General features: G+C 41.2%; 1 protein-coding gene across 1 annotated transcript in view; it reads left to right on the top strand.

Moving 5' to 3' along the window:
• The window catches only part of PEX1 (peroxisomal biogenesis factor 1), a 76,899-nt gene extending 65,698 nt beyond the window's left edge, over positions 1-11,201 (top strand). The window contains exon 24 of the mRNA XM_040260278.1: positions 10,926-11,201. Coding sequence (XP_040116212.1) covers positions 10,926-11,010 — 85 coding nt within the window. The 3' untranslated portion in view covers positions 11,011-11,201. The remainder of the gene's footprint in view (positions 1-10,925) is intronic.
• Positions 11,202-12,788: the final 1,587 nt, after the last annotated feature.

Here is a 12,788-nt window from a genome sequence, read left to right as displayed (position 1 = left end):
CTGTGGATACAGAGGGCTGACTGAACATTTATGTCTGTTAGTGAGGGGTGGGGTCGGTGCCCCTCCTGTGTTGTTAAAGGGTCAACCGTATTCAGGTGGCTTAAATTCCTCTCTTTTGGAGGTCCCCAAGATACCCTTCCCTGGTGGCTCAGAGGTTAAAGCGTCTGCCTCCAATGAGGGAGACCTGGGTTCAATCCCTGGGTCGGGAAGATCCCCTGGAGAAGGAAATGATAACCCACTCCAGTATTCTTGCCTGGAGAATCCCATGGACAGAGGAGCCTGGTGGGCTACAGTCCACGGGGTCACAAAGAGTCGGACACAACTGAGCGACTTCACTTCACTAAGATACCCTGAAGTCCCTATACCTGCCAGGAAATGACCTTCCTAAACTCATCTGGTAAGGTTACTGAGAACTCTGAAAAAAAGGTACCAGGCGGGTTTTCCAAGGGGCGTTACTGGTTCCATAAAATCAATCTTAATTTCTTAAAACTGGTCTTTTTGGTTCTCTGTGCATTCTCACATGTGATATTACAGTCAAAGCCTTGGTAATAAAACCAGTGCTTCCAGCTGTGTCCTATCACAAAGAGAAAGGATTCTCCTTGAACTTATGGAAATAACTGTAGCCATAGGAATATTCATTAAGAGCTTCTGAATTCTGGAAGGATCAGGTAGAAAACATGTTTCATTTTTGTTCACAAAGGCATATTTAACCAAATTATTGATAGCTTAGAAGAAAAAGGTTTCCTTAAATCTGGAAAAAATAAAACAATACTTGATAAATACAAAGTCATAAAAACTACAATGGTCCTCCGCAGTTCATTCAGTCCTATGTCATTACTTTTTATAGATCTTCTGTTAGCAGTTCTATGAAGCCATCAGTTTCTCCATTAGAGTTCTACAAATTCTTACCTAAGCGAAGTCGCTCAGTCGTGTCCGACTCTTTGCGACCCCGTGGACTGTAGCCTACCAGGCTCCTCCTTCCATGGGATTCTCCAGGCAAGAATACTGGAGTGGGTTGCCATTTCCTTCTCCAGGGGATCTTCCCGACCCAGGGATGGAACCCATTGCAGGCAGATGCTTTAACCTCTGAGCTACCAGGGAAGCCCTAATTCTTACCTAATTCAGTGATATAAACTGAAAGATATCAGAAACCAGCTCTTGTTAGAGTAGTTCCCATGAGTCTCTCTGAAGATCTAGCACTTTTGCAGGAACACTTTTACAATAATTATAAATGAAAAAAGACTTAAAAATGGCCATGGTTAAAGATTTGATGAAACTCTTTACTATCTTTGCCGACTTTTCTGTAAATCTGAAGCTCTTCTCCTAAAATAAAAAAAATCAGATGAAGCATCACTGTAATGCAGTTGATGAGGAAATTTGGGTATTTCTGTGACGTATACTTTTAAAAGATAACTGGAATTACAGGAATTGTATACAATTCCTAAATGTCTGATATGTAATATTCATAAGACATGTTAATAACATAGTGATATAAATATAACTGAGTATCATTTGTAGTGTTTTTCCTTGACAGTGCTTCCTATGTAATGTAATATATCAAGTAAGCCTAATTTATCTTTCTCTTTTTGTAAGGAGAAAGGGAGTAGATCTCTTGACATGTTCCAGGGGATTTCTGGAAAATCACAAGAGTTAGTTCAAAGTCAAAAAGCCTTATTTAGAATTTGGGGAAGTTTGTCAAAAATATCAAGAGGTTTTAAAACACCAGTTCAGTTCAGTCACTCAGTCATGTCCAAGTCTTTGCGACCCCATGAAGCACAGCACGCCAGGCCTCCCTGTCTGTCCATCACCAACTCCTGGTGTTCACTCAAATTCATGTCCATCAAGGCAGTGATGCCATCCAGCCATCTCATCCTCGGTTGTCCCCTTCTCCTCCTGCCTCCAATCCCTCCCAGCATCAGAGTCTTTTCCAATGAGTCAACTCTTCGCATGAGGTGGCCAAAGTACTAGAGTTTCAGCTTTAGCATCATTCCTTCCAAAGAACACCCAGGACTGATTTCTTTAGAATGGACTGGTTGGATCTCCTTGCAGTCCAAGGGACTCTCAAGAGTCTTCTCCAACACCACAGTTCAAAAGCATCAATTCTTCAGCGCTCAGCTTTCTTCGCAGTCCACCTCTCACATCCATACATGACTACTGGAAAAACCATACCCTTGACTAGACGGACCATTGTTGGCAAAGTAATGTCTCTGCTTTTGAATATGCTATCTAGGTTGGTCATAACTTTCCTTCCAAGGAGTAAGTGTCTTTTAATCTCATGGCTGCAGTGATTTTGGAGCCGAAAAAAATAAAGTCTAACACTGTTTCCACTGTTTCCCCATCTATTTCCCATGAAGTGATGGGACCAGATGCCATGATCTTTGTTTGCTGAATGTTGAGCTTTAAGCCAACATTTTCACTCTCCTCTTTCACTTTCATCAAGAGGCTTTTTAGTTCCTCTTCACTTTCTGCCATAAGGGTGGTGTCATCTGCATATCTGAGGTTATTGATATTTCTCCTGGCAGTCTTGATTCCAGCTTGTGTTTCTTCCAGCCCAGCGTCTCTCATGATGTACTCTGCATATAAGTTAAATAAGCAGGGTGACAATATACAACCTTGACATACTCCTTTTCCTATTTGGAACCAGTCTGTTGTTCCATGTCCAGTTCTAACTTGCTTCCTGACCTGCATATAGGTTTCTCAAGAGGCAGGTCAGGTGGTCTGGTATTCCCATCTCTCTCAGAATTTTCCACAGTTTATTGTGATCCACACAGCCAAAGGCTTTGGCATAGTCGATAAGGCAGAAATAATGTTTTTCTGGAACTCTCTTGCTTTTTCCATGATCCAGCGGATGTTGGCAATTTGATCTCTGGTTCCTCTGCCTTTTCTAAAACCAGCTTGAACATCTGGAAGTTCATGTACTGCTGAAGCCTGGCTTGGAGAATTTTGAGCATTACTTTGCTAGCGTGTGAGATGAGTGGAATTGTGCGGTAGTTTGAGCATTCTTTGGCACTGCCTTTCTTTGGGATTGGAATGAAAGTTGACCTTTTCCAGTCCTGTGGCCACTGCTGAGTTGTCCAAATTTGCTGGCATATTGAGTGCAGCACTTTCACAGCATCATCTTTCAGGATTTGAAATAGCTCAACTGGAATTCTATCACCTCTACTAGCTTTGTTCATAGTGATGCTTTCTAAGGCCCACTTGACTTCACATTCCAGGATGTCTGGCTCTAGGTGAGTGATCACACCATCATGATTATTTCTGTCATGAAGATCTTTTTTGTACAGTTCTTCTGTGTATTCTTGCCACCTCTTCTTAATATCTTCTGCTTCTGTTAGGTCCGTACCGTTTCTGTCCTTTATCGAGCCTATCTTTTCATGAAATGTTTGCTTGCTATCCCTAATTGTCTTGAAGAGATCTCTAATCTTTCCCATTCTGTTGTTTACTATCTTATTACTGTTAAACAATACTTATTCGTTTAACCATAATGTCAGGGACTTTGCAGGCAAATACAGAGTTACATAGGTGTAAAAGCAAAATACTTAAGACTTTCTTAAGTAATAAGACATGAGGTATAGGAAATTATTTGGATAAAATAGGATTTTGATTTCTAAAGAAGTTTTCTATGAAGTCTACTTAAAAAGGTAAAGAACCTTTCATAGTCTCAGCAGTAGCAGACCAATAACCCAAAAACTTTTTGTCCTGAAGGAGAACATTTTAATAGTGGTAGTATATAAACTAAAACTTTTTTTAAAAACCCTGTAGTAAATTCATTCCATCTTATCCACCTTGACTACACAAAGTCAGTCTCTCTGGAAGTTTCTGTATTCATTCAGTTTGTCCTTTATTCTTTCCCATTCTGAAACAGTCAGAATAGAGTTGCATAGCTGTTTTCCTTGTAATTTCTCAGTTCTAATTGAAGACATTAATTAAAATTCTTAACACAAAACTTAACTTGTAGCTTTGAACTGTTACACTAGCATTTTGTAGACTGGTAGATTACTGCATACATTTCATAATTTCCGGAAGAATACACCTTAACAGTGCAATTCTTCAGTGTAGAATAGGACCCATTTCTTTATACTTTGAAATATTTTTAGTTTCTGCATTGTAAGAAGCCAAAAGTAAATAATACTGTGTTCGGTAGTTAATGTTTCAGTATTTTATCATATTTAAAAATGATCTAGATATCCAGTGAATCTTCATCATTTACCAAAACTAAGGGTTTACGTTACCAAAGAGATTATGGAAACAAAGGAGACATACCATAAAAATTTATTATTGAGAAGTTCACTTATGAAAAGTTTATGGGATATTAAAGCAGTTAACTGTCACAGCAAGTTTCATAACAGATTAACTTTTATTTACTGGACAGTATCCCAGATCACTTTACTTGGATTAGTTTGTATTATGTTTCTGAGAGTTGAGAAATATTAAATTTGTGCTGCTCTTTTCTTTAAGCCAATCAAGTAGATCATTTTACAAATTATGGCAATATTCATCCAAAATATCATATATACATTGATATAACAAACACAGACAAACAGACCCTGTTTAATTTCCATCCCCAAATTTTAGCCTTGGCAGGTTTCTTTTTAATTGGAATATTTTACTGTGTTGTTAGTTCTTATATAGAACGTGAAGCCGCTATTTGTATACATGTATGCTTTCGCTCCCTCTTGAGCCCCCCTCTTGCCCCACCCCTCTAGGTTGCAACAGAGCTCCTGGCTGAGCTCCCTGGGTCACTCAGCAGCTTCCCACCAGCTGTCTTACACATGGTAGTGTATAGATGTCAGTTCATCCCACCCTCCCCTTCCCCCACTGTGTCCACAAGTCCCTTCTCTACATCTGCTTCTCTATTCCTGCCCTGCAGATAGGTTCATCATATATGCACTTAACGATTTTTTTAGATTCTAGACTCCACGTATATGCAATAATACACAATACTTGTTCTGACTTACTTCACTTTGTATGAACATAGTGATTCCATAGTTCTAGATTATACTCCATTTAAAGTTACTGCAAAATGATGGCTGCATTTCCCTGTGATGGACAGTGTAGTCCTGCTCCTCATTTCATACAGAGTGGTCTGTACCTCGCAACCCCCAAACCCTGGCTTGCTCCTTTCCTTCCTTCTCTCGTCTGGTAACCACTGGTTTGTTCCCTATATCTGAGTCCATTTCTGTTTGTTTTATACATTCGTTTTTTTAGATTCCAGAGTAAGTGATAATGGTGTGTCTTTTCTGATGGTATTCTCTGGGTCCCTCCGTGTTATATCAGGTGGCTGTGCTTCAGTCTTTTTTAATGGCTGAGTGATATTCCTTTGTATATACATATATCTCATTAAGCCAGTTGTTTATTGATGGACACTTCTGTTGCTTCCACACCTTGGCAGTTCTAAATAATGCTTCTTTGAACATTAAAATACATGTATCTTTTTAAATTACTATTTGTTTTTCTACTGTATTACTTACTATATTTACTATATTAATATTATATATATATAGCAATATAGAGTATACTAATACTATATAGCATTACTATACTATATTGCTAGTATTACTATACTATATATAGTAATATCTAGTATACTAATTAATACTAATTGCATTCTGGGTATATATACCCAGATTAGAATTGCTGGTTACATGGTAGTGCTATCATTTTAGTTTTTGAGGAACATCCGTATTGTACAGAGCCTCCATTTTGTTTTCGATAGTGGTTACATAAACGTTTGCTTACACCAGCAGTGTCGGACGGTCCCCTTTACCCCTCATCCTTGCCGTTATTATCTATTAGTCTTTTGGATGATAGCCATTCTGACAGTTGTGAGGTGGTATCTCACTGTGCTTTTGGTTTGCATTTCTCTAATTGGAGATGTTAGCCTTCTATCTGTATGTCTTCTTTGGAAAATGTCTATTCTTATCCTCTGCCCGTTTTTTTCTCAGGTTTGAATGTTGAGTTGTATGTACTCATTATAGTTTGGGTATTAGCTACTTACTGGTCACATCATTTGCAAATATTTCTTCCAATTCAGTAGGTTATCTTTTTGTTGATTATTTCCTCTTTCTAGGAGTCTCAGTTCAGTTCAGTCGCTCAGTCGTGTCCGACTCTTTGCGACCCCATGAATCGCAGCACACCAGGCCTCCCTGTTCATCACCATCTCCCGGAGTTCACTCAGACTCATGTCCATCAAGTCCGTGATGCCATCCAGCCATGTCATCCTCGGTCGTCCCCTTCTTCTCCTGCCCCCAATCCCTCCCAGCATCAGAGTCTTTTCCAATGAGTCAACTCTTCGCATCAGGTGGCCAAAGTACTGGAGTTTCAGCTTCAGCATCATTCCTTCCAAAGAACACTCAGGACTGATCTCCTTCAGAACGGACTGGTTGGATCTCCTTGCAGTCCAAGGGACACTCAGTCTCCTCCAACACCACAGTTCAAAAACATCAATTCTTTGCTGCTCAGCTTTCTTTATAGTCCAACTCTCACATCCATTCACGACTACTGGGAAAACCACAGCTTTGACTAGATGGAATTTTGTTGGCAAAGTAATGTCTCGTTTTTAAATATGCTGTCTAGGTTGATCATCACTTTCCTTCCAAGGAGCAAGCGTCTTTTAATTTCATGGCTGCAGTCACCATCTGCAGTGATTTTGGAGCCTAAAAAAATAAAGTCTGACACTGTTTCCCCATCTATTTCCCATGAAGTGATGGGATCAGATGCCATGATCTTAGTTTTATGAATGTTGAGCTTTAAGCCAACTTTTTCACTCTCCTCTTTCACTTTCATCAAGAGGCTTTTTAGTTCCTCTTCACTTTCTGCCATAAGGGTGGTGTCATCTGCATATCTGATGTTACTGATATTTCTCCCAGCAGTCTTGATTCCAGCTTGTGCTTCATCCAGCCCAGAGTTTCTCATGATGTACTCTGCATATAAGTTAAATAAGCAGGGTGGCAATATACAGCCTTGACATACTCCTTTTCCTATTTGGAACGAGTCTGTTGTTCCATGTCCAGTTCTAACTGTTGCTTCCTGACCGGCATACAGATTTCTCAAGAGGCAGGTTAGGTGGTCTGGTATTCCCATCTCTCTCAGAATTTTCCACAGTTTATTGTGATCCACACAGTCAAAGGCTTTGGCATAGTCAATAAAGCAGAAAGAGATGTTTTTCTGGAACTCTCTTGCTTTTTCCATGATCCAGCGGATGTTGGCAATTTGATCTCCAGTTCCTGTGCCTTTTCTAAAACCAGCTTGAACATCAGGGAGTTCACGGTTCACGTATTGCTGAAGCCTGGCTTGGAGAATTTTGAGCATTACTTTACTAGCGTGTGAGATGAGTGCAATTGTGCAGTAGTTTGAGCATTCTTTGGCATTGCCTTTCTTTGGGATTGGAATGAAAGTTGACCTTTTCCAGGCCTGTGGCCACTGCTGAGTTTTCCAAATTTGCTGGCATATTGAGTGCAGCACTTTCACAGCATCATCTTTTAAGATTTGAAATGGCTCAACTGGAATTCCATCACCTTTACTAGCTTTGTTCGTAGTGATGCTTCCTAAGGCCCACTTGACTTCACATTCCAGGATGTCTGGCTCTAGGTGAGTGATCACACCATCGTGATTATCTGGGTCATGAAGATCTTTTTTGTACAGTTCTTCTGTGTATTCTTGCCACCTCTTAATATCTTCTGTTTCTGTTAGGTCTGTACCACTTCTGTCCTTATTGTCCCATCTTTTCATGAAATGTTCGCTTGGTATCTCTGATTTTCTTGAAGAGATCTCTAGTCTTTCCCCTTCTGTTGTTTTCCTCTATTTCTTTGCACTGATCACTGAGGAAGGCTTTCTTATCTCTCCTTGCTGTTCTTTGGAACTCTGCATGCAAAGGGATATATCTTTCCTTTTCTCCTTTGCTTTTTGCTTCTCTGAGCTGAGACATGGAAACAACCTCAATGTCCATTGACAGATGAATGGATAAAGAAGTTGTCACGTGTGTGTATATATACACACACACACACACACACCCCAGAATATTACTCACCCAAATAAAGTGAAATAATTGCATTTGCAGCAACACGGGTGAACCTGGAGATTATCATACTAGGTGAAACAGGTCAGAAAGAGAAAGACCTGCAGACATATACAGCCCCAAGGCTGGCTGTTATACCCCTTTGTGTCTTCTTTTTACTGTTGTCTTTCCATAGGCAGCATAAGATACTTGTTTAGCATGAGAGCTCTTTCATGTGTTTTTCAAAAACAGAAGTTTTCTCCAGTTTAAGGGATCCATCTGGCCACTGACACATAGGGTCTTAATGGTGACTGTAACCTGCAACCCTTTTTATGCCTTAACCATGAATGACCATAAGAAGAGTCCAAAAAGAGTGCAAAAGACGTAGCTTTCAGAATATCCACAAAGTTTACTCAGAACTAGCCAAGGAGAGCAAGTGCTTCATGGTCACAGGCAGTGAGAATGGGGCGGTGAAGATGGAGTCTCCCGTCTGCCCACCAGAGCACGCGATGCCGCCAGCTGCAGACCTGCCCATCGATGCACTCACAGGAGCTCCTGGAGCGGGGCTTCCCTGCACCAAGAAGACAGTGAAGCTTAAGCTGACAGAGGCCTCTGTTGGCTGGGACACCCTAGGGCAAACTCCCTAAGAGCTGGCATAGCTGGACAGAGAGATCGCTGCTTATCACTTCTTGTCTCAGATCCTGAGTTTTCTTGATGCCCATCAGATTCAAGCTGATACTTAATCTTCTGGCTGGCTTCTCTCTGGTTAAGCCACAGAGAGTCACAAACCCATACCAGTCACAAAGCCAAGCTCTCAAGACATAGAACAAGGGGAAACCTCACCTGTTTAAATATAGGGGACCCGCTGCAGAGTGTGTCTAAACAAATGCATATCTATCAGAACCATGAGGTCACCAGTCTGTGAGGCCAGTGGGCTCGAACAGTGGGCGTAAATTAGAACCCATCCCTGGTGGCTCAGCTGGTAAAGTCTGCCTGCAGTGCAGGCTCATCCCTGGGTCGGGAAGATGCCCTGGAAGAGAGCATGGCACCCACTCCAGCGTTCTTGCCTGGAGAATCCCATGGACAGAGGAGCCTGGCGGGCTCCAGTCCACGGGGTTGCAGAGAGTTGGACACAACTAAGCGACTAAGCACACAGCACACACTGCATTTCTACTCTTTGGTTTTCCTCCTTATGAGAAGTGACACAAAAGCTAGAGACAGAAGCAAACAATAGCCGTGTTTGGGGAGAATTGGATCAACAGAAAACAAGAGTACTCAGAAGATACCTTTTCCAGAGTTGCTGTAGCTAAGGCACTAGTTCACACAAAAATTTTTCTCCTTCTGAATTTAGAAAAGACTCTCCCCACTCTCACTTCCACTAAACCTGCAGGCAGAGGCCCAGGAGACTGATGTGCTAAGGTTTCTGACCCTTGACTGGCTCTCGTCAGAGGTCCCAGGATCCCCCGCCGGCAACAACGGAGGCCTCCATGTGCACCAAACTGCAGGGGTAGCAACAACTTTCCCTTCTCAGTTCTTTGGCTTGTCTATAATTGACATAGATGTTAACAGGTGATAAACTAATTTTGTAGATATAGGAACCCCATAAAAACAACTCATTGGCGGTCAGTGAGCTGAGGCCTCTGTGGTGTCCTGAACTGAGGGAAGGGATGAGGCCTGAAGCTTCAGAGGTTAAGAGGGCAGTTCACAAGGAGATGAGACAAGCAGACGTTCGCCCCGCCACGTCCGGCAGAGGCTCTGTCTGGTGCAGGCCCCAGTCTCAGTTCTTCAAAGGCAGTTAAGGGAGAGGTAAAAGGCTTTCCTGGGTCTGCTGGGTCTTGATTTCCTTCAGCTCAAAATAACCCCCATGCCAAAGTGGTTCACTAGGGGGGCCATATTCTGCTCCCCTTCAACAAAATATGTGCTTACTGTAGAAAAATCAGAAAATAAAGGGGGAAAAACCCAACAACCCAGCAGTTTCCCTAAACCTCATTACCTCCCAAATCTTATTTCTTTGTATGCTTATGTTTTCTGTTACTAAAATAAGACACTGCACATATTGCTGTGGAGCAGTCCCCCGTCCATCCACACATCTTTAACATTCTTTCACATTTTAAGTAAGTTTACTATTTTATCTACTATATTTTATACAGTACAGCTATGGCGTAACATCCAATTTTTGAACATATAAGTTGCATCCAGGTCTTCACTATGAGCAATGTGATAAGCGTTCTCTTACCTCTGTTTGCACATATCCTCAATTATTTCACTGGGATGGAAGTAGAGTTGTTGCATCAGTTTACTCACATTTTTTAAAAATGCTTTTGAAATCTACTGCCAAATTGTCTTTCAGAAATGTATGTAGCAATAGCAATATAGTTACAGTACCAGCTTCACCATACCCTAATGTTAAATATTTTAGTCTGTCTCTAAACTTGGCCGCCTCATGCGAAGAGTTGACTCACTGGAAAAGACTTTGATGCTGGGAGGGATTGGGGGCAGGAGGAGAAGGGGATGACAGAGGATGAGATGGCTGGATGGCATCACTGACTCGATGGATGTGAGTCTGAGTGAACTCCGGGAGTTGGTGATGGACAGGGAGGCCTGGCATGCTGCGATTCATGGGGTCGCAGAGAGTGGGACACGACTGAGCGACTGAACTGAAACTTGGCCAATTCTGAGAAACGCTGTAAACATCTCAGTTTTCATTTCTCTCATTACAGCGGTTGGTCGTTGTCCTTTGTGTTTTCTCTTTTCTAATTTGCCTCTTCATCCTCTTTGTTCCTTTTCTGTTCAACTTTTAAAAACTCTTATAAGAACTTTTATAAGAACTGTCTTTTGTTTCTTAAAACTTGTTTGCAGCAATCCATTGTTTTATGTTTTGTAAGTTCAACATTTATAAGTATTAAATGTTATCTCATTTTTTTTTAAGGTATGAAAGTTTTCAAAATCCAAAGAAGAGAAAAAATCAAAGTGGAACAGTGTTTCGACCTGGACAGAAAGTAACCCTGGCATAAAATATGCTTCTGATTTTGTGTATGTGTGTATATGGTGTTTGCCCCTGTGTTGTAACACTGAAAATGATGTCTGTACGTTTCTTTTTAATTTAACTTGTTAATCTATAAAAACAAAGATTGGTAAACCTGTTATCTAATGATCAGGATTATTTGACAGTAATACTTTAAAATAAATTGAGATATTTATAACAGATTATGTATTTTATTTCCTATATATGTAAATTCTTACTGAAATAATATTGGCCACATGCTATAACTGATTTTTTTCTCCTTTGAAGAAAAGAGAATTAAATACATTTCTTAGAATTCACAGTTGCATATTCTTTCTTTCATTTGATAAGTTTTATGCTTCCATCTACTGATCTAATGATCTTTTCTTTTTACCTGAAAATGTAGAATTTGCACACAATTTAAATAAATTGAGTTGTTCTTTCAATCAGAAGTGAAATGATGTCCCCTAACATACTACATGCAGCTGCAAGGCCAGGAGCTTGAATGATGTGCAGTCCTCCCCGCCAGCTCCATGACAAATCTATCCTGCCATGCTGTGATCTATGAACTAAATTGTAATGTCACTACCATCAACACAAGCTGTATATCATAATGTGGTAAGGAGAAAGGTCAGTAGAATATGCAAATAAACACATAAGAGAGCAAATAGAAATGTATCGGCTGTAACCACTGCCCTTTTTGCGACTAATCATTTGGTCATGACTGATAGGTTTTATTTCTCTCTTCCATTATTTATTCCATGTTCCTCTGACTTCAGCCCTCACGTTAGTGGATTAGAAGCTTCCCTGGTGGCTCAGCTGGTAAAGAATCTGCCTGCCATGTGGGAGACCTGGATTCGATCCCTGACTTGGGAAAAAAACCCTTTTTCCCAATACTGGAATGGCACCCCACTCCAGGGTTCTTGCCTGGAGAATCCCATGGACAGAGAAGCCTGGTGGGGTACAGTCCATAGCATCACAAAGAGGAAGACACGACTGAGCAGCTAACATTTAGTGGATTAGAGGCCTTTACTAAGTAGGGTGGTCTAAGCTGTCATTTCCATCTTTGCCTTTGGTGACCTGATTGCAGGTGTCTTCTATTAAATTAACCATGCACACTCAGTATCACAAGGTTCCAGCCATTCTTCTCCCATCACCCCTTGTATAGCATCAGCTTCATAGTCACTCAGCCAACATTGTAAACCCTCCCCTCTCAAACCACCAGAATCATCACTGTGTTTGCCTCCCAGAAGCATGCCTCCTTTGCTTACCTCTAAATCCACAAAGCCCAGAATCACAAGAAAGGCAAGCAAAGATGTTTGAGTCACTAGGAATTAACTGGGACATGTCATTCTCCCTTGCACTTTGGTTCCCAGCTCCTTAGTGCCTTCTATTAAGGCCACGGGCACTGGTTCACAGTATATATACTCTGTACTGCTTCTTGCAGAAAGGAACTCCAACTTCACAGTCGGTTATCTCCCCAGAAGCCCAGCTGTTTCCAGGTGAGGGGAATTGATGTTCAGTCTAGGGGACTCACTGTCAAGTGAGCTTTGAGATCAGGAGCAAAGGCCGTAAGGCATAGTGGGATAGTGTGAGAGTGTGCGGTGAGCCCCTGAAAGAAATGCTGGACTGTATGAAGCACGAGCTGGAATCCACATTGCTGGAGAAATATCAGTAACCTCAGGTACGCAGATGACACCACCCTTATGGCAGAAAGTGAAGAAGAACTAAAGAGCCTCTTGATGAAAGTGAAAGAGGAGAGTGGAAAAGTTGGCTTAAAGCTCAACA

This window comes from Oryx dammah, unplaced genomic scaffold (genome assembly GCF_014754425.2).
Source record: "Oryx dammah isolate SB20612 unplaced genomic scaffold, SCBI_Odam_1.1 HiC_scaffold_18, whole genome shotgun sequence".
NCBI lineage: Eukaryota > Metazoa > Chordata > Mammalia > Artiodactyla > Bovidae > Oryx > Oryx dammah.
This window is presented reverse-complemented; position numbering and strand designations above follow the sequence as displayed.